Source organism: Saccostrea cucullata, unplaced genomic scaffold (genome assembly GCF_032062105.1).
Source record: "Saccostrea cucullata isolate Sc308-1 unplaced genomic scaffold, CSIRO_AGI_Scuc_v1 ctg5461, whole genome shotgun sequence".
NCBI lineage: Eukaryota > Metazoa > Mollusca > Bivalvia > Ostreida > Ostreidae > Saccostrea > Saccostrea cuccullata.
The window spans coordinates 18,852-41,764 of NW_026933025.1; the positions used below are offsets into that span (position 1 = coordinate 18,852).

The 22,913-nt window shown below is 33.4% G+C and overlaps 1 protein-coding gene and 1 long non-coding RNA gene across 2 annotated transcripts; both read right to left on the bottom strand.

Moving 5' to 3' along the window:
- Positions 1–2,182: 2,182 nt before the first annotated feature.
- Positions 2,183–17,087, bottom strand: LOC134237038 (uncharacterized). The gene is made up of 6 exons (XR_009985739.1): positions 16,887–17,087; positions 16,684–16,737; positions 16,367–16,474; positions 15,847–15,930; positions 3,059–3,153; positions 2,183–2,707 (listed from the first exon to the last, which is right to left on the bottom strand). It is a non-coding gene; the product is annotated as an uncharacterized LOC134237038 (long non-coding RNA).
- A 2,899-nt stretch (positions 17,088–19,986) lies between these two features.
- Positions 19,987–21,808, bottom strand: LOC134237037 (uncharacterized). Its single transcript, XM_062719121.1, has 2 exons — positions 21,490–21,808; positions 19,987–20,624 (listed from the first exon to the last, which is right to left on the bottom strand). The coding sequence occupies exons 1-2, from the start codon at positions 21,806–21,808 to the stop codon at positions 19,987–19,989; spliced, it is 957 nt and encodes a 318-aa protein (XP_062575105.1).
- Positions 21,809–22,913: the final 1,105 nt, after the last annotated feature.

The following is a 22,913-nucleotide window of genomic DNA, read 5'->3' on the forward strand; positions in this document are numbered from 1 at the left end:
TAAAAGGTGGACCACTATTCATATCATCGCGCCAAACGCCAAACGCCACGAGGAAATAAACGTGCATTTTCTCTGGACTGAACTATTAAATATGTGTGATACACTGCATGAAAAGTCGGGTTTAATTTTACCTTAAATGCGATTTAAATGCTGCGATTATATAATGTTTAAATGCATAATATAACATATTGTGGGATCGTAAATGTTAGAAAATAATTAGCATTTAATACGAGTTTAATGAAAAATTAAAAGAACAAATTTAATAAAGTTTGGAAAATTGTAAACTTACTAATACGTTCGGATTTAAGTCTGCCTTAAACAAATATTATACCTCTAATATACAAAACGTATAATTATTATTAAACATGGCCATAAAATTAAGTTTTATGGTCATATTAAATTTGTTCGTTTAATAAAATTTAACGTAGATCTTTACCTCATTATTTTTTGTTAAATTCACACTTTACTTTATAATACTTCCAAAAATTAAGTTATATACGGAAAATTGTAAACTTACTAATACGTTCAAATTTTAATCTTTCATAAACTAATATTAAATCTCTTGTATATGTGATGAAAATGTACGGATTAAACCTTCCCATATCATTAAGATTTAAGGTTGTATTTGATGAAATTTAATATTATTATATTATTGCATAATATTTTTATTTTATATTTATTCCATCAATAATTTGTATGGTTTACAATTGTGGGTTTTTTGGCAAGTATTTTACAATCATACACAAATCCATTTCTCATTCAATTTTATTAGATGTTATCTCAATAGTGTACAAACAATGAGTTCTAACAAAGTACAAGATACTTCAAATTTATGCCTAAAAGTCAGAATTTAAAAATTTACAATCATAATTGTAGCTCTATTATAATAGAGTAAATTTTTACATACTAGTAGTAAGTAATATACTGAAGTAATTAAAAATAATTTAATATAAGAATAGAATTGTATGTAAAATTCAAATCCACAATAAATCAAAACACAACAGGTCAAAAATGTAGTCATTCTGGATTCCAAAAGACTGCAAAATCTGACTGAAACTGCCCCTATTAAAACTGCTGCATGAGTTGTAAATGGCTTTTCAGTTTCCCACAATAAATTATATCATACTTTGCATAAAAAGAATAAAAGTTGCCAATAAAAGTTGTCCATTCTTTTTACATGTACATTTAATAAGACACACTAAGCCACTGACAGAGAAGCCTCACTCGCCCACAAGCAACAGCAAAAGGATCGGTCAGAGACACCACCTTTCTCTTACTTGGGTATCAAGATCTGCAACTTACTGCCAGCACCTCTCTTTCAGACCACCCTTATATTGTTTCCCAAGTATTTCCACAATAGATGTCCATGCACTAATTATTCAAGATCAACTTGTAAAATACTTAATGTTGACTGTGAAAAATACAACACCCAAAAAAATATTTTATATCATTTGGTTATGTCAATTCAAATTAAGGAAAAAGTATCACAATTACACAAAACAATAGCAGCTTAAATTTGTTTACAATACATGTAGCTCATTTCTGCTCCAACTGCTAGGTTTATTGCTTGATGATTGTAATTTAACATATCCTCATTAAATCAACTTTACATTGGAATGCAAGACATTTCAATAGTGATATTTTTAACTTTGCCTAAAAATATCAAGAATGAGCTCTGAAACATGCACATATAAAAGTCCTGTATAAACATATGTACAAGTATATTTAACAACTTTTTTTAAGCCTTAATTACAATTCCATAACTCATAATTCATAAACTCTCTTACTTCAAATGGAAGGAAACAAATAAATATTTTACTCTTGCAATTCTCATTACTCTTGCAATATCAATTGTAATATTTATTAAAATCACAATTCACCCCTTTTTACTCAGAAATGTCTCTACCTCATTTGCCTATTCTATTTTTTACATCTATGACTCACTAAGCCACTGACAGAGAAGCCTCACTCGCCCACAAGCAACAGCAAAAGGATCGGTCAGAGACACCACCTATCTCTTATTTGGGTATCAAGATCTGCAACTTACTGCCAGCAAAGCTCTTTCAGACTACCCTTGATTGTCTTATTTTTCCCACAATAATATCCATGCACTTATTATTTAAGTTAGACTTGTACATATATGTAATATATAAATCAAGATTAAAAGTATGTGATTGCAGATTACACAACAAACCAATAAATGTTTAAACAATAAAAAACTTACCAGTTTTAATCTGTAATCAAGCATCAGAAAAAACTTTCACTGTCAAAAATACAACACTAGGTATATTTTTCTTATCTAACATTGAATGTGTCAATTAAAGATACGTAAAAAAAGCATCACATTTGTGCAAAACAGTAGCAACTCAGATATTTCATCTCTAATAGCCCATCTCTGTTCAATTACTACATCCAAAGGTTTGACTCTTTTAGATTCTTTATTTGTCCTAGTTCTTCTTATGCTCTGCCTTTTAGAGTGCTTTGATTTGAGAGTGGCACTTTTGGTGTCCTGTTCTTTGAAGACTTTATTCCTCACATTCATCAGAACGCAACTTCAATTTTCTAATTTCATAGATAGTATTATCTTTAGAATCATTTATTGTACTATGAAGACGTAATCAATATTTAATACTGCTTCTTCTTGCTTTTTCTTCTCTTCATGCCAAGAAGTTTTCAGCTCTGGAGAAGCACATCTAGCTCCTAATTTCTACAACAAACATAAAAATAAATACCCATTTGCCTATATATACATATTATATGTGTGCTTCCTGATTTATGCAATTGCATATATTAAATAGTTCACAAAATCTGAGTTGATTGTAAAATTATCAATTGACCTACAGGAAACACAGCTCAATTTTGCTTAATTAAAAAATTTACAGAAGACCACAAAAGATATGCCATTTTTTCAAGTCTGGGTAATAAAGACAGATAATTATCTATAATTTCAGGCCAGCGAGCTACAGATTTTAAAGCTAATGTTGTTAGACATGTAAATTGAGGACTAATGATTTTTTCGCCATTTTTTTTTTTTTAAGCATTTTACCACTATGATTACCTGCTTGACCTTGAACATGTTGAGGTGCCCTTTTCTCTGCTCCTCCACAATAATTCTTTCATTTAGCAGCAAGATACTAAGGATATGGTAAAAACCTGTCACAAACAAAATATGAAAAATTAATAACAGGTATCGTAGAAAGAATATACAGAAAAAAATACAAACTGAAAAAAATTCTCTGTGTCATCTAGTTAAAACGCATTCCAAAATCAAAACAGAAAATCTTTTTTTCTGACTAAAGCAAGAAGATAACATTTTACACAATGAAAAAAATTCTCTGTGTCATCTAGTTAAAACGCATTCCAAAATCAAAACAGAAAATCTTTTTTTCTGTTTTAAGCATTTTGCCCTTAGGTATTGACAAAACTCAACAAATAACAAGTTTACAAGATATTTATTGGTGCAAATACTAAAAGTTAAAAGAACGCAAGTCATCGTTTACATAGCTAGTTTTATGGAGTAAATTTCCTCCCAAAAACTATCACTGAAACAGTTTTCACTACCACATTATAATTTGAAAAAGACAAACATCTACAGGGTAAATTTCCTCTCAAAAATGACTCTGATACAGTTAACATTCAGTAGTCAATTCAAAAGCTACTATCCATAATTAAACAAAATATTACGGAGTAAATTTCCTCCCAAAGAATATCACTGATAAAGTATTCACTACAACAATTACAATTTGAAAATAGCAAAAATCAAGAGAGTAAATCTCCTCTCTAAATGCACATTGGTGCATTGTACATTCAGTATTTCAATGCCAAATCAACCATCGTTTACATTGCTAGATTTTACGGAGTAAATTTCCTCCCAAAGCTTTTCACTGATACAGTGTTCACTACTTTCATTACAGTTTGTTATAAACAAAAATCTAGAGAGTAAATTTCCTTTCTAAATTCACGTCGGTGTATTGTACATTCAGTATTTCAATGCCAAATCAACCATCGTTTACACAGCTAGATTTTACGGAGTAAATTTCCTCCCAAAGAATTTCACTGATACAGTGTTCACTACTAACATTGCAAATTAGTTCTAACAAAAATCTAGAGAGTAAATTTCCTCTCTAAATTCACGTCTGTGCATTGTACATTCAGTATTTCAAAGCCAAAGAAACCATCGTGAACATAGCTACACTTTACGGAGTAAATTTCCTCCCAAAGAATATCACTGATACATTGTTCACCACTACATTTCAAAATAGAAAAAAAAGTCTACGGAGTAAATTTCCTCTCAAAATGCACGTCGCTGCATTGTACATTCAGTATTTCAAATCAACCATCGTTTACACAGCTAGATTTTACGGAGTAAATTTCCTCCCAAAGACTATCACTGAAATGGTGTACACAACTACATTACAATTTGAAAATAGCAAAAATCTAGAGAGGAAATTTCCTCTCAAAAAGACATTCATACAGTGAACATACAGTAGTCAATTCAAAAGCGACAATCATTTATAAAACAAGACTTTACGGAGTAAATTTCCTCCCAAAGAATTTCACTGATACAGTGTTCATTACTTACATTACAGTTTGTTATTAACGAAAATCTAGAGAGTAAATTTCCTCTCTAAATTCACGTCGGTGTATTGTACATTCAGTATTTCAATGCCAAATCAACTATCGTGAACATAGCTAGATTTTACGGAGTAAATTTCCTCCCAAAGAATTTCACTGATACAGTGTTCACTACTATCATTATAGTTTGTTTATAACAAAAATCTACGTAATAAATTTCCTCTCTAAATTCACGTCTGTACGTTGTACATTCAGTATTTCGAAGTCAAGGAAACCATCGTTTACACAGCTAGATTTTACGGAGTAAATTTCCTCCCAAAGAATATAACTGATATAGTGTACACAACTACATTAAAATTTGAAATAGCAATACCCTAGTAATCTAGAGAGAAAATTTCCTCTCAAAATACAGTAAACATACAGTAGTCAAATCAGATGCGACTATCCTTTATATAACAAGACTTTACGGAGTAAATTTCCTCCCATAGAATTTCACTGATTGAGTGTTCACTACTTATATTACAGTTTGTTATTAACAAAAATCCAGAGAGTAAATTTCCTCTGTAAATTCACGTCGGTGCATTGTACATTCAGTATTTAAAAGCCAAATCAACCATCGTTTATGCAGCTAGATTTTACGGAGTAAATTTCCTCCCAAAGACTATCACTGATATAATGTTCACTACCACATTACAATTTGAAAAAAGGCAAAAATATACAGGGTAAATTTCCTCTCAAAAATGACACTGATACAGTTAGCATACAGTAGTCAATTCAAAAGCGACTATCCTTGATATAACAATATTTCACGGAGTAAATTTCCTCCCAAAGAATATCACTGACACCACAACAATTACAATTTGAAAATAGCAAAAATTTACAGAGTAAATTTCCTCTCTAAACTCACATTGGTGCATTGTACGTTCAGTATTTCAAAGCCAAAGCAACCATCATTATCATACTAGATTTTACATTCATTATTCGCCGATAGAAAATAAATATTTTATATAGAAAACAGCAGAATATCAGAGGGTTAATTTCCTCTAAAAATCTTTTTACAGGAAAAAAACATACATTTTACATCTTATCCAAAAAAACTTTCAAGGGACATTTTTATCTCAATATTCTAATGATGAAATACATTATTATTTAATCTATAAATAAACAACAAATAATCTATACAAACACATACAGTTTTTTTGACTGATTTCAAGGCGTATTCAACGAGGGAAGGGGGTTCAGTGCGCATGCAGTAGCATGGTGATGTCACAAATAATATCTCAAAGTACGTTGAAAACTGTATTGTCCAGTCTATATCCGCGAAGAAAAAAAGGTGAAGGAGGCAAGTCCCTCTCTTGATTATTGTAGAACAGTTTGATTTCAAACACATCTATCACATTTACTTTCTTTGACCGAAGCGATACTTCTATGCCTTCCTTATGGCTGATGCCATTGAACACTTGCTGAATGCATTCCCAACATATCCAAAGGAAATATGGCCGCCATATTTAGAACAAATCCATAGTTGACCTATTGATAAAATTTTTAAACTCGTAAGTCATCTTATATAATTGTTTTCAAACTTTCAATTTTTCAAAACTCATGGGCATTTATTTCTTCAGGCATGCCGGATTACATAATGTGCACCACAGTCGAGTAGTGTTGCTTGCACAATTTTTGTAAAATCGAAAAATAGTTTTTCCGTTGGTTTTCCGTATGAAAATTTCATTCATCTAAAGAACGCGTACATATACCCTCAGTCTACACACACGTTTAGACAAACTAAGACAAGATAGATTTTATTTGAGAATGATGTGCCTTTATCATATAAATACAGATCATATACATGTAATATTGCATGAAACACGATTTTGCATTCAGATGAGTTCAGACAGGACATATGCAATTAAAACACGTATTACTACCGCCATTATTTTTAAAAGGTTCAGAGAGGTTAATGATAACATGTACATGCATGCGGGTAGTTTTACTCCAAATAAAATGATAGCTAAAGTGTTTAGCATTTCACACAATAAAGAAAGCAACCACCTTGACCAAGGATCGAAATCCTCATGAACTGTAGTTAAGGGTAGAATTCATCTGAAGACACTACCTTAATTACACTTTATCGTAACATACACATAATTATATAATTGCAAATTTACCTTTATTGTTCAATGTTTGGTCTTTGTTTCCTTTTTTCTCCATTCATCAGAAAACAGTCACTTTTATACCCAGTCGTCACTTAAACCACTCCTGAAATAAATGCGTTCACAAAATGTGGGGCAGTGTAACTTGGATTTCTTTCTCTAACTTGTTTCGTGTTCTCTGTGACTTTGAAGTAGATGAACCACTGGGCAGAATGCAAATATCCGATGCCGGCAATTTCAAAACTGCCATACACACAAATCTTATATATGTAGGATATGAAACGGGAAACGGAAAAATAAGCCGTTTTAACACAGAACTTAAAAACAAATCCATCGTTTTCAAGATAAATGAATTAGGTTGTTGTGAGAGAAAATTGTGATAGTCTAATGGCTTCTCATCACTTAACCATTTTCATTTCCGCTGTGAATCCCCGCTGTTACACTTGTAATCAACCCTTTGTATTGGATAGAGCTGCGGCCATGTCATAATAAACTGGCCTAAATTAAATTGTTATTTCAACATTTTCTCACCTCCAAAATCTAAGCCTGTGAAACACACTAGTTGCCACACTATTACTTACAATTTGTTGATATTTAACATTATACTCTGTTGTGAGTGCATTAACCTTATCTACTCGTGTCGTAGTATTTATTATTTTTTGTAAATACATATGAAATATGCGGTTCCAAAGATCATGAAGATGTGAAAAAAATCACGGACAATTATTCCTGAGATTAAAAAAGAGTAAATAAGCTTATAAAAACACTTATTTTTGACAATAGAACTCTAACATTGTAAATGATTTGCTATCTTTATGCCAGTGTCTTTCGATCCTATTGTAATTTATTATTTACAGTTAATTGGATGTCAGACTGCAAAAATTGCAAAGAATGAATGTAAAGATTTAATAAGATATATATTATTTTATGTAGCGTAATTACAGTTACACAATCTGTTTATTTCATGTATTTCTTCTTTTTTAATTTAAACATTCCTTTTTAAAACTTTTAACACTTACACTGTACAATTTGTATATTCACAAATTTAAAGAAATAAAAATGTATTATGTAATCACTTCACCATGTAATCCCTACACTATGTAATCACAGGGGAACTTGGATAAGGCCGAGATTATCTTTTCTTTTTCACAGGCTGATATCGATTATTTTTATTAAGTTGAATTCCCGAGTGTTTAAGAATTACTCTCTTTGAAATATTTAATAATTAAAAAATGTACAGATAGACTAAATTATTTTTGAAAAATTTGAAAGAAAAAACTGTTCTTAGCAAAACTTTTCGACAACAGATCTTGCATGTCTTGTCGAAAGGGTTCTAGAGAATTGCTTTTATTAGGTACATGAAGTTGCCAAAAAAATGAACATTCTGTCTTAGTTCAAAATATAGTGTCTACAAAATTACTTTCTTTATTCCATGTTATGCAAAACAATCCCACACAGTTAAGTACATATGGTTATCAGATCCTCCATCCATTAATTCTCGATTAGAAGCAATATGTGCTCAGCATGTATTCTTTAGGTCTAATGAGGTATCACATTGCCCATCCTGCCGAAGTCGCAATTACTTTCAGTCACTCAATTAAGTGAAAAAAAACTTTATTGCCTAGATATCAAGAAAAATTATGCTTAAATAAAAGAATGCATTTTTTTAATTCTAAAAATGATGTACATATAAATTTGAATTTTTAAGTCAGCAACAAAATTTTATCAGTATTGCTTTTTCCTTATTAATTTTTTTTATTATATATTTTTAAAAGTTGTTTTTAGAAGTATAGATAGATATCCTTTCAAAGAAAGAAAACATGCCAAGAAAACATATTTGGAGAGCGAACTCAATAAAAGCTGAATTAACGTTAATCTGTAAAACTTCCCCGAGAGATTTTTGCACGGCAATTAATGTCTACAGTTAATTGGGTTTAAAACAAAGGTACAAAACTAATTATTTAGAATCCTTTGCACCCATTCTTTTTTTTTTGGGGGGGGGGGGGTCATATTAATCAACTACTGTAAAAAAAAAAGTAAATTAAAGAAAAAAACAGTTATTAAAATTATTAATTTTACAATGCTGTGGGAAACTAAATCGTTAGTAGAAATAAGCTATCTTTCAATTTTTGTTTTACGTATTTCCATATAATTCTATTTCCCTTTGTATGAATTAACTTCGGGTACGATATAACTTGGTAAATCTGGAAGTTCTGCGAGTTGAATTATTGGGAAAAGGGTACGAAATTCCCGGAAGTTGGTATCATTTCCTGGTTAAACAAGAGGGAGGAGGAGTACTAAATGGGTAGAGGTATCACACAGGTAATTGACCGATCAAAATAAACTTAGTCAAATATCAAATTGATTTTCCTTTCTTTTGAAACGTTTTTCTATTCTCTTCCAATCCTTTTTTACAACTTTTGTACCTGTGCCTAGTAAATTTTATGTACTTTTTGAACATTAATAAAGGTTTTTTTAATGAGCTTTTTTCGGGCATGGGGGGCTACAACCTGTGATGCACTAGGAATGTTTATAAAGACATTAAAAAACGCGTGAATTTGAAGAAGCCCTGTTTGCAAATGGAAAAAGTCAGAAAATGCCGCGTAGGTACCGTTTTGTGTGTGAGGATGTTTTAGCTAGTGTGACAGGTAATGTTTAACATCTGTTAAATATTTTTTTTCAAGTAAACAATTACCAGATTCTTTTTTTACGATTTGTTTGGTGTAAACATTTACCGTTGTGATACCTAGACACATCCTGATTGGCTATGTTAATATTTTCATTTTAATGTAAAAATTTCACTGATAGAAATAAATGAAAGAATGTATCAAGTATTTTTCTTTAACCAAAAAAAGCTGAAAACCTAGGATCCACCCTCCTGAAATCAAAATCTACTGCCGTAAACTGTCTTGCTAGCGTTTGGGGAATACGGGTGATTTGCATCAATTACACTTTGATTGACTTCATTGGGCGCGTCAATCGCACAAGATTTCTTTTAATGTACATGTTTACTGTTCATATTTTTGTTACATCTTGAAAAATAAATATTTTTATTAATGTATTAATTAATATACTGTCACATCAAATAAATATACATATGCGATACAAGTAGTAGTAGAGTATATGTTAAACTTGTAACTTAGTAAAATGCAATAAACTTCAATGGATTTACATAATTAACAATTTCTCAGATGTATGTTTGCGCTTTCAGGTTTGAAAGATAATATATTAAGATGCTTACAAAATTTTGAAATAATGGTTTTATAGTAATTAAGATCAGATGTTATAACACCCAAAACACCATTATCGAATACAAGTCGTAAATAATAAATTACAGTTAGGATTATAGAAAATATAGGCATATAAAAAGGAAGGCGATATACTAGTATATATTTTTTTAAATTTAATTTTAAATGATTATATTATTTGAGTTTATAAAATTAAAAGCTTAAAACAAGCTTTAGAAGTTTTGCTTTTGCGTTAGCTTTTTCTAAAGTCTATTTTTCTCTTTTTTGACCCCATGATGTTAGTGTCGATAGGTCAACTAAAACGAATAACAGTCAATGATTTTCAATCACATTTTTGAAACCTAAATATCGGTAATTGCTGCATGAAAGATAATGTCTATGCAATTGCAGCAGAGTACACATATCAACAAAATGTAAATAGCTAACTGAGGCGACTTATGATTATTTAGGGCTTAGATTTTGATGGTGAAAAAGTATGGAACTTACAGCTTGATTTAGGTCAGAATATTATGACAAGGCCGCAGCTCTATCCAATACAAGGGTTTGATTACAAATGTAACAGCGGGGATTCACGCAACGGAAAAGAAAATGATGAAATGATAAGAAACAGACCATCTCAATTTTCTCTTACTACAACCTATTAACGCTAAATCATTCATTTATCTTGAAAACAATGAATTTGTTTTCAGGTTCTGTGTGAAAAGTTTATTTTTCCGTTTCCGGTTACATGTGTATTATCCCCACATGAGGATTTGTGTGTAAGGCAGTTTTGAAATTGGCGGTATCGGATATTTGCATTGTGCTCAGTGGCTTCTCCACTTAAAAGTTGCAAGGAACACGAAGCAAGTTAGAGAAAGAACACCAAGTTAGACCGCCCTTCAATAGGTGAATAAAATTATTTCAGGAGTGGTTTAAGTGACGACTGGATATATAAAAGTGACTGTTTTCTGATGAATGGAGAAATAAGGAAACCATATGCAAGACCAAACATTGAATAATAAAGGTAAATTTATAATTATATATGTATATATGTTACGATAAATGTAATTGAGGTAGTGTCTGGCATATGAATTCTATCCTTAACTACAGTACTAGTTCCATGAGGATTTCGATCCTTGGTCAAGGTGGTTGTTTTCTTTATTGTGTGAAATACTAAACACTTTAGCGATCAATTATTTGCAGTAAAACTACCAATGCATGTACATATTATCATTTAACTCTCTGAACTCCCCTTTTGGCGTTAGTAATTAGTGTTTTAGTAGCAAATGTCCTGTCTGAACTAATCTGCATTCAAAATCGTGTTTCATGCAAACGTATATGATCTGGATTTATATGAGAAAATTTACATCATCCTCAAAAAAAATTTATCTTGTCTTAGTTTGTCTAAATGTGTGTGTAGACTGGGGGTATATATACGTGTTCTTTAGATGATTGAATTTTCCATACGAAAAACCAACGGAAAAATTATTTTTTGATTTTACAAAAATTGTACAAGCAATACTGCTCGACTGTGGTGCGCAACATGTATTCTGGCGTGCCTGAAAAAATAAATGCCCATGGGATTTGAAAAATTGAAAGTTTAAAAATAATTTTATGAGATGATTTACGAGTTTTAAAATTTTATCAATAGGTCAACAATGGATTTGTTAAAAATATGGCGGCCAAATTTCCTTTGGACATGTTTGAAATGCATTCAGCAAGTGTTCAATGACATCAGCCTTAAGGAAAGCATAGAAGTGGAGCTTCGGTCAAAGAAAGTAAATGTGATAGATGTGTTTGAAATCAAACTGTTCGACAATAATCAAGAGAGGGACTTGCCTCCTTCAACTTTTTTCTTCGCGGATATAGACTGGACAATACAGTTTTCAACGTACCTTGAGATATTGTTTGTGACGTCACCATGCTACTGTATGCGCATTGAACCACCTCCCCTCGTTGAATACGCCTTGAAATCAGTCAAAAAAACTGCCTTTATTTGTATAGATTCTTCGTTGTTTATTTATAGATTAAATAATAATGTATTTCATCATTACTATATTGAGATAAAAATGTCCCTCGAAAGTCATTTATTAAATAAGATGTAAAATGTATATTTTTTTCCTGTAAAAAGTTATCAATTTATTTTGAGATGTTTATTTTCTGTCGGCGAATAATGAATGTAAAATCTAGTATGTTAAAGATGATTGCTTTGGCTTTGAAATACTGAATGTACAATGCACCAATGTGAGTTTAGAGAGGAAATTTACTCTGTAAATTTTTGCTATTTTCAAATTGTAATTGTTGTGGTGAAAACTAAATTTATCAGTGATATCTTTGGGAGGAAATTTACTCCGTAAAATATTGTTATATCAAGGATAGTCGCTTTTGAATTGACTACTGTATGTTAACTGTATCAGTGTCATTTTTGAGAGGAAATTTGCCCTGTAGATTTTTGCCTTTTTTCAAATTGTAATGTGGTAGTGAACATTATATCAGTGATAGTCTTTGGGAGGAAATTTACTCCGTAAAATCTAGCTGCGTAAAAAATGGTTGATTTGGCATTGAAATACTGAATGTACAATGCACCGACGTGAATTTAGAAAGGAAATTTACTCTCTAGATTTTTGTTAATAACAAACTGTAATGTAATAGTGAACACTAATCAGTGAAATTCTTTTGAAAATTTACTCCGTACGCAAAAATGTTAAGGCTTTATGAGAAATCAAAAGGAAAATAAAAGTGCAAAAAAACGGGAAAGTTTTAAAATTGAATTTATTTTTAAAAGCATTTCTATTACACAGAACTTAAATACTTATGGAAAAGCATTTTATAACATAAAATGTTGTGTAAAGTTTTGTCCCATCGATGGACATCACGTGATGAACGCATAGCAGGTACAGGGAATATAGGTCAATTAACAAATTTCAATATCGTATATAGGGCATACCCTAATTGAAATTAAAAATTCAAGCTATTAATTGTTTCTGTGTACTTTGTAGTTTCTGAAAAGTGCTGCTGCTTTGAATAGAATTCGCGTTTTAATACTTAAATGTTTAAGTAAATAGGCCAATGTCGAAATATGTTAGAATTTTACTCAAAAAAAATATTTTGTGTATTTATAAATGTGTGTGGCCTCGATTTAAAGAAAGCAGCAGCACTTTTCAAGTTAAGGAATTTATCCTTTATCTATATTTAAAAAATGATTCAGATCTATGCAGTGTATGCCCTTGCGAAAGTACGATTTTATGAGGCATCTCGATGTAAAATATACGTAACCTGTACATAAAACACGACATAATTAATAGAATACATTCTCTTTATAGTTAATTAACAACCGCACTAAACAAAAGCTATACCTTGGTATTAATCGACTATTTAAAATCTGTAAATAATACTCTGTTTAATTATAAAACACATTTTTCGTTGATTAACAATTTCTCAATTTGCCTCTCACAGCACATGAAGTACGTCACTTTTACCAGTATGACGTCATGTTAACAAGTTTATCGCGACGAGTGCTTAGTTTTTGACCAGCTACAAGGGATTTAACTAGCAACTTTTTTTAATGCATTGATCAGTTATAATGTTGTTTATTATGCTAATACTGTTCAGCATTGCAATTTATTTCATTTACGCGTATTATGAGAACTACATAAATGTCATATTTTTGTGTGACGTCATAGTATACTTTTCCCGTATAAATTAGGCCCCGCCCCCTTATTCAAGCCTTAACAATGCTGCGTAAAGCCTTGTTATCTAAAGGATAGTCGCTTCTGAATTGACTACTGTATTTTTACTGTATGAATGTCATTTTGAGAGGAAATTTCCTCTCCAGATTTTTGCTATTTTCAAATTGTAATGTAGTTGTGTACACTATATCAGTGATATTTTTGGGAGGAAATTTACTCCGTAAAATCTAGCTGTGTAAACGATGGTTGATTTGGCTTTGAAATACTGAATGTACAATGCACCGACGCGCATTTTGAGAGGAAATTTACTCTCGTAGATTTTTTTTCTATGTTGAAATGTAGAAGTGAACAATGTATCAGTGATATTCTTTGGGAGGAAATTTACTCCGTAAAATCCAGCTATGTTAACGATAGTTGATTTGGCATTGAAATACCGAATGTACAATACACCGACGTGAATTTAGAGAGGAAATTTACTCTCTAGATTTTTGTTAATAACAAACTGTAATGTAAGTAGTGAACACTCTATCAGTGAAATCTTTGGGGGGAAATTTACTCCGTAAAGTCTTGTCATATAAAGGATAGTCGCTTCTGAATTGACTACTGTATGTTTACCGTATATGTCATTTTGAGAGGAAGTTTCCTCTCTAGATGAAATGTAGTTGTGTACACTATATCAGTGATGGTCTTTGGGAGGAAATTTACTCCGTAAAATCTAGCTGTGAAAAGATGGTTGATTTAGCTTTGAAATACTGAATGTACAATGCACCAACATGCATTTCGAGGGGAAATTTACTCTGTAGAGTTTTTTTTTTCTATTTTGAAATATAGTGGTGAACAATGTATCAGTGATATTCTTTGGGAGGAAATTTACTCCGTAAAATGTAGCTATGTAAACGATGGTTTCTTTGGCTTTGAAATACTGAATGTACAATGCACCGACGTGAAATTAGAGAGGAAATTTACTCTGTAGATTTTTGTTAGTACTAATTTGTAATGTTAGTAGAGAAAACTGTATCAGTGAAATTCTTTGGGATTCTTTGGAAGGAAATTTACTCCGTAAAATCTAGCAATGTAAACGATGGTTGATTTGGCATTGAAATACTGAATGTACAATCCACCGACGTGAAATTAGAGAGGAAATTTACTCTGTAGATTTTTGTTAGTACTAATTTGTAATGTTAGTAGAGAAAACTGTATCAGTGAAATTCTTTGGGAGGAAATTTACTCCGTAAAATCTAGCAATGTAAACGATGGGTTGATTTGGCATTGAAATACTGAATGTACAATCCACCGACGTGAAATTAGGGAGGAAATTTACTCTCTGGATTTTTGTTAGTAACAAACTGTAATTAAAGTAGTGAACACTGTATCAGTATAATTCTATGGGAGGAAATTTACTCCGTGAAATCTAGCTATGTAAAAGGTGGTTGATTTGGCATTGACATACTGAATGTAGAATGCACCAATGTGAATTTAGAGAGGAAATTTACTTGCTAGATTTTTGCTATTTTCAATTTGTAATTGTTTGTAGTGAATACTGTATCAACGATAATTTTCGGGAGGAAATTTACTCCGTAAAATCTTTTTATATCATGGACAGTCGCTTTTGAATTGACTACTGTATGTTAACTGTATAGTGTCATTTTTGAGAGGAAATTTACTCTGTAGATTTTTGCCTTTTTCAAATTGTAATGTGGTAGTGAAAACTGTTTCAGTGATAGGTTTTGGGAGGAAATTTACTCCGTAAAATCTAGCTGTGTAAACGATGGTTTGTGTTTTTTAAACTTTTAATATTCGCACCAATAAATATCTTGTTAACTGTGTTATTTGTTGAGTTTTGTCAATACCTAAGGGCAATATGCTTAAAACAGAAAAAAAGATTTTCTGTTTTGATTTTGGAATGCGTTTTAAGTAAATTGCATAAAAAACCATATAATTATATGTATACATCAAATCTATAGTTGACAAAATATGATATGAAACATACATAATGGTACCGTAGTCCGAGCACATGGAATTTGAAGATTTACAAAGTTTACGAAAATGCAAAGAATAGCATTTACAGCATTTAACATATTAAGACACATGTAAATATAGTTTCACAGCAGCAAGCTACAGATTTTGTGGTAGTACATGTAAATTGGGGACTGGTGACTTTTTGCCATCTTTTTTTTTTTTTGAGCAATTTACCAATGTATTTACCTGCTTGACCTTGAATATGCTGAGATGCGCAGCCCTTTTCTTCGTGTTCCTCCACGATATTTTATTTAATGTAGCAGAAAGATACTATGGATAAAAAAAAATTATGAAAAATTAAAAGCAGGTATGGCATCTTGTAGAAAAAATATACAAACAGCGGTATTTATGATTAGAGCAAGTAGATAACATTCATACAATAATAAAATCCTTAAACTTTGTGATCTAGTATATATTATGATATGTATTAGATTAAATTTAGAGAAGACAAAACATGATATGAAATGGATGAACATACTCGGAACACATGGAATTTAAGAGTAAACAAAAATGCTAAGGTTAGCATCTACAGCATTTAACATGCAAGTTATTGGGATGATGAGCAAGTGATTTAACATAAAGTAAAATATATTAACAACTTACACTGTAGATAGCAGGTTTTTAAAGTGGACAGCAAATGCAAAGTTCCAGTAAATGGTGGCAATCTCATACACAATAAGTTGTACAACAAATGATTAGTTCGTACCTCATACTAGGTAGCCAAATATCTGGTCAAGTCACTTTCAGAAGGAAGGCTCAGCAAGTTCAATGTTGATCATTCTCATAGCTACTTCAAACTTTTCTGGCACAATTTCTGAAAGAAAAGATGTATCTTGCAGGGTTTTTTGTTCAAACTAGGAATAATTATGATGAATGTAAAAATTTGAAAAGTTTATAGATGACAGACGGATACCAGACACAGATCAAAAAACTCGCTCGGGTCTTAAAATGGCTCAGGTGAGCTAAAAAAAAATCAATTCATGTGATTTTATTGATCTTATCAGAAAATTTAAGAAATCTTACCTTTGTGTTAATCTTCATGCTGCTTTTTGTCATTTCTTGTGAGCATTTGGATTCCTGTAAATAATGCATGCATAATTGTGCATCATAGAATATGATAGCTATTTTTAATAATTCATGCTTAAGTATTTAACGTAAAAAAATTATGCATAGCTCAGAATCCATTGCTATTGTATTTTTAGGATAAGGAAAATAAGAATATAAACCTCATCTTGTTTACTTGGTATATAGCATTTCAAGTTGTTGCAATATTTTTCATAGTCTTCGCTATGCTAAAATATACAAGTTAATAAAAACATTGTTAGTTTATTTGTATTAATTGAAAATTTGAGCTGCATGGTTCTCACCATTTTCACAAGCTGTCTACATAGCCGGCGCTGTGGGGAATCGTCTCAGGCACAGTCAACACTGCAACTATTTAATAGAATATTTTCCGAAAAAATAGCAAAACATGTTTCTTGGATGATAAAGGCCACAGCTTTAATAATTGTTTCAATGACAAATGTCAGAAAAGCATTTAACAATCATTGGGTGCCACACACCTAAATCGATAACGGGCGTTATGGCACCTCGCCTTCTAGGGTAATCCATAGCAAGGCGTAACAATATTTATAAATCGACTCCTAGGGTACCCCTTAGCGAGTCAGCTGGGATATGTAATTGCCTCCTAGGTGATTCCTTAGCGAGGCTACTACCTGTTATACCGAACAGGTAAGCCCACTATACCGAGTAGGGCAAAATTAACCACCCGTTATACCGAACGGGGTACGAGGTTACTGTTATACCGAACAGATCCCTCACACAAGCTCCTAGTGCACTCCATAGCAAGCTTGTACTGGCTCCTAGGGTAGCCTTAGCGAGCCACAACATGCTCTACCAATCACGTAAAATAGATAATCATACATAAACAATAATTAATATAATGATGACAAATGTCTCTGCTTGTCTGACATATCCGCCACTCAGAGATGTCTATACATCTCTGCCACCCAACAAATAAAATTTAAGAGGAGATAAAAGCTTCAATGGCTGATTGAAAAGTGTTTGTTATAATTGCATTTCCCACGTCAGACATATGGACTCCGTCAGCGCGGTAAAGCCCCTCCTCCGAAAACTCCATATCAGGGTGATTAATAACTCTGCCGTTTACTGATGCGACCGCCCTACGAGCAGCTCTATTAACTCTTTTTCGCTTCCGTTCGACGGAACATATGTCACGAGCCCCTATCCATTTTCTGCGCGGAAGTATATCAGACCATATCATTTTGCAACTTGGTAATCTGTTTGCCATTGAACATATGTCGTGCTCTATTCTGGTACATAATACCTCGCTCTTAATTGATGTGATATCATGCCCCCCTAGGTGGATAATTAAATATGCAGGAGGAGGACATTTAGTTAACTTTTGCTCGATAGAGTCAATGAGCTCCCCCCATTTCATGCCCCTTTTGCCAATCCAGGTTACCTGAACGCCTAAATTTTCCAAGCGTAAGTTAGTAGTCAGATTCGTAGCCGCCCATCTACATGCCCAGTAAACAATTGAAGATCCCACAATCCATACAAGGTGTTCTAAAGAAGCAATAAATAATATGGTAAAAACAACTCATTTACAAAGCTCACATCATATCTATTCTAATATACTTAAGGAATGCGCTTGATTTCCAGCGTCCCAATAATTGGATTTTGTAATGTGATACCCCTTTTAATGCAAGACACGTTGCACCTCCAATTCTAAAAGAATGTGATTTGTAAGCAGAAATCGGGTGATTAATTTTCGACAGGGTTTTTCTCAGGACTGCGTTAAACTGATATCTAGTTAGCGGGGATTTATTGCTATGCACGAATAATGAACCCTCCACACGTGTTCTCACTGCAAGAAATTTTTTCAAGTTATTTACTGGGCAAATGTTTCTTTGGTGAATAGATGGTAACAAAATATTGATACCTTTTCCTGTTTGATCAGTTTTAGAGAATCTTACAGAGATAGAGACGCAAGGAACGCTCTTTGACATGCAAAATTTTATATCCTTAATAGTTAAGGGTACATGGGCGCAATGCTCCGAGGTATACACTAATTCACCTACCCTAAATAGGCCGTAAAAGGCCAAGGTAAAAACTGATCTAAACAAAAATGTTTCATATTCCGAATAACACACTTGATTTAGAGCGCTACAGATTTTAGCGAGAAGCTCTTCCGAAATAGGTGCTCTGTGGTCTTTCGTTTTATTTAATCGTCGCAACCCTTCTACGCATTTCCTAACTATGAATAAATCTGCCGGGTCGGTCCATTGTCTCAGCTTATGTACATAGCTAATACCCGAAATATAAGATGAAACTGTTAATGCTGCTGAGCCCTTGCCTGAATGATATGCTATATATAACAGAATATGGTTTGAAGGGACTGGCCATTCATCAGGTAGTTTTGTCAATATTCTGAAATCTTTAAAATTCTTTAAAGCTTGCAAGTATACAGCCCTGGTGTTTGCTGAAATGCTTGCATCTAACAATCGAGTGATTTCGTCTCGAAAATAGTCCAAAGTGCCCCTGGAAATGGTGTCGGCTGACTGTCTGCGTCCGGAGCCAACTTGTGAAATCGCTGAAATTGTAAACGTGACAAACTGTCCGTCAATGAGTTCTGAACGCCCGAGACGTGCTGCGCTTTAAATGAAATGTTCAACTGCAAGCATTTTAGAACGAATTTTCGCAACATGATCATTACTAATTCTGATTTTGATGTCATCGAATTTACAATATGTACTACTGATTGATTATCAGATCTAAATAAAACTTTTTTGTTGCGCAGCTTTTCCCCCCATAAAAATACTGAAACAAGCAAGGGAAAAAATTCCAACACAGTGATATCCTTAGTATAACCCTTATTGAACCAAAACTCTGGCCAAACACCGTAGGTCCATGCACCCCTAAAATAAATTCCCAAACCGTTTCCTCGACGCGCCGAGCTATCTGTAAAAAGTTCTAAATCTATGTTAGATACCCAAAACTTTTCTTGAAATAAAAACAAAACCGTTAAATTTGTCAAAAAATTCCAGCCATACAAGTAAATCCGCTTTTATCTCTTTTGTTACTCTTAAATGATGATAGGGTTGAGACAAACCACGCGTTGCATTTGACAGCCGCCTGCAGAAAGTGCGACCGGGAGGAATTGCTCTGCAGGCAAAATTTAGGTAACCTAATAGAGATTGCATGGTTTTTAAGTTGGTTTTCGGTTTCTTCAATATGCCTTCAATAATCATGCTGATTTCATTCACTTTTTCTTCCGGCAATCTGACCTGCATTTCTTGAGTATCAATTTCTAGCCCAAGAAAAGTAATGACTTAATTCCTGTGGACCCTCGCTTTTTTCCCATGCTATTGGGACCCCTAATTCTTGGCAGACCTGTATGAAATTATCCACTATCATTTGACACTCGTCTGCCGTATGACCCCCGAACAAGAAATCGTCTAAATAGTGTAGAACTTCTCTAGATGTAGCTCGCTTGCGTACCAGCCACTCTAGAAGCGATGAAAATTTCTCGAATGTAGCACAAGATATAGAACACCCAAAGGGGAGGCATTTGTCAAAATAATAACAACCGTCGAATTTGAAACCCAGAAGCTCAAAATTACCGGGCCAAATGGGCATTAATCTAAAAGCGCTTTTGATATCTGATTTGGCTAGGTAAGATCCACGCCCTAAACGCTGAACCATGCTAATGGCCTCGTCAAATTTTGTGTAATTGACCGAACAAAGCTCTTCGTCAATAAAGTCGTTGACGGAGTTATTGGTAGGGTAAGAGAGGTGGTGAATTACCCTGAATTCCCCCTCCGTTTTCTTGGGCACTACTCCCAGTGGCGAAACTCGCAAATTTGACATAGGTCGTGATTTAAATGGGCCAGCCATCTGTCCTTTGTCAATTTCTTTTTTGATATTGTCTCTAGCGACATCTGCATGTTTATAAAAAGAGGGCAAATTAGGTGCTTCTGTTTTTTCCCGAGGACCCCGGTAATGCAATCGAAAACCAAATCGAAAACTATTTATAAGTTCTTTTGCTATTTCTAAATTCGGATAATTTGTAAGAGAATTTTTTAAAGCTGCCGTATTTATAGGGGAATTTGCCAATTTAAAGTTTTTGGCCTTTATTGGTTGCAGCGGTGCTGTTTGAGGCCTTTGGGGTACGAAAAGTATCATTTTTTGCACAACTCGATTTTGGGTGCTTTCCTTTACAAATACAACATAAATGCACATATTTGCAATTGGCTGTAATGCAACGGCCTCTTTTGTAACTGAAGCAGACACCAGTTTGGTTTGGTGCATGCGATGCAGCGAGGCTAAGTTCTGGCCTGGGTGGGACAGCTATCAAGCGTAGCCATAAAACGGAATTTAATTTTGACCAATTTCGGTAAGAGATTGCTTGACGCACTCTAAACTGTTCGTCGTAATTTCTCCATCCCATGCCCGGAAATTTCCTCGCTGCGTCGCGAATGATAAACATATATTGAACCAATTCGGCTGCCCTCCCTGGGTGCCTTTGAATATATATATGCATGAATAACAGAAAAGCGTCAGTCCATCTATCGATGGTTGCTATCTTCTCATTCAAAACTTTGGGCTTAGCCTCAAGTTCCCCCTTATCATTCAGAACAAAATTACTACCCGCAGCGAACTGCTGCAGTTCAGCGCTTCCCTTTGTAAGCAGGGCTAAGTTTATATAGTTCCCCGCCCAATTTTTTTGTTTAAAAGCGATTGGAACATGGGCACCTATATCGTCCCCAGCGCAAACCTCCATGTTTGGCATCGCCCCGAAATTACCTGCCGGTGACAGGGCAGCTTCCTCCGGGACAGGCCACGAAGTAGAAAAATCTAATTGCCTACCCTTATTGCTAATAGTGAGCGGCACATGCTCCTCTGCCATTCCCGTGGAACTTTGAATGTTTTCCTCCCAGGCCTGGGCACTTGTACCAGTCACCAATCCCTCGATCTCAGGGTCTGCCCTGGTGTCAGCATTGTGGACAGCGGTCAGGTTTCTTCTTCCCCCTCTGCCCTGCTGCTGCCTGGCTCCCTTGGTCCGCTTGCTTGCCCTGGTGGACTTGGCGGTGACTTGTGACTTTATGGCTCTAATGGGTGGCATACTTTTTCACTTGGAGGTTAACAATTATCAAAAGTGCAGAATCGCTGGGAAAGCTATCGAGCAAGAGGAGGAAAACGCCACGTGCGCCCCTCTTTTATACTCGCGGCAATTGGGGGAAAGTGTCAAAAGACCTACCCCCTGTATTTTTCGGAAATCAATTAAATGCGTTTAATTAGCAATTGCTTTAAACGACCTTAAATAATCAAAATGAGTGCTGAATATATTCTTGAGTATGCATTAAGAAATAAATAAATATTTTATTACACTGTACAACACACTCTGTAAATGCTGAACAGAGGAACACTTCAGTGACTAAAATTCTGAAACCAATCCCAAACGAGAAAATTCTGGTTAAAATCTATCTTTAAGAGAGATGATTAAAAGTGTTAAATAATTATTACAAAATTTAAATAGCGCTTGCCCAAACGTTTTTACTGCCAGGCATTTTATGTGTAGAGCCCAGACTAAGGAACAGTAACATTATCAGTAGCAGAGGCAAATATTCATTCAAGGACACGTGATAAAATTTTGTACATTGTTCCTACCAATAAACAGGGTCGTACATGTAAATGTCTTCATCTTCTGTTAAAGCAGAAATTCCATCCCAAGTTAATCATGCTTCTCCTTTTCGCGTCACTCTCTTTCGCCCCTTCCTCCCATACAACATCATGATCAAGTTCAACATGGCTGCGTGGAACCCTCCAAACAATTGAATTTCGGCGCGTTGTTTTTAAATTAATTGCTTTTCGAGCCCGACTTCGATCCCGATGTAATTGTACTACAGTAGTAGTCAATAGAGAAAAAATAAGTTATTTTCCACAGTTTTGAAAAATCTACATAAGGGTTAAATAAATAAAAATGAGAAATGAATAAACTAAAATAAATAGGGTGCCTAAATATTTTTTTTCAAAAATGTTTCAACATAAGTTTACATTAGGTATAAAGAATTATTTATGACATATTCAAAATACCAAAAATGTACTTAAACTTTAAGTATAAGCATATTTACTTTTACATGTCGATATTCTAAAACGAAACGTATAATTTTCTCAATTAAACTATATTATTCTCGACGTATTTTGCATTAAATATGATTATACTTATT

Coding starts and splice junctions, on each gene's coding strand:
- LOC134237037 (XM_062719121.1), bottom strand. CDS start 21,808: ATGCCACCCATTAGAGCCATAAAGTCACAAGTCACCGCCAAGTCCACC. Junction 20,625..21,489: donor AGCTGCCCTGTCACCGGCAG/GTAATTTCGGGG, acceptor ATAAACATGCAG/ATGTCGCTAGAGACAATATC.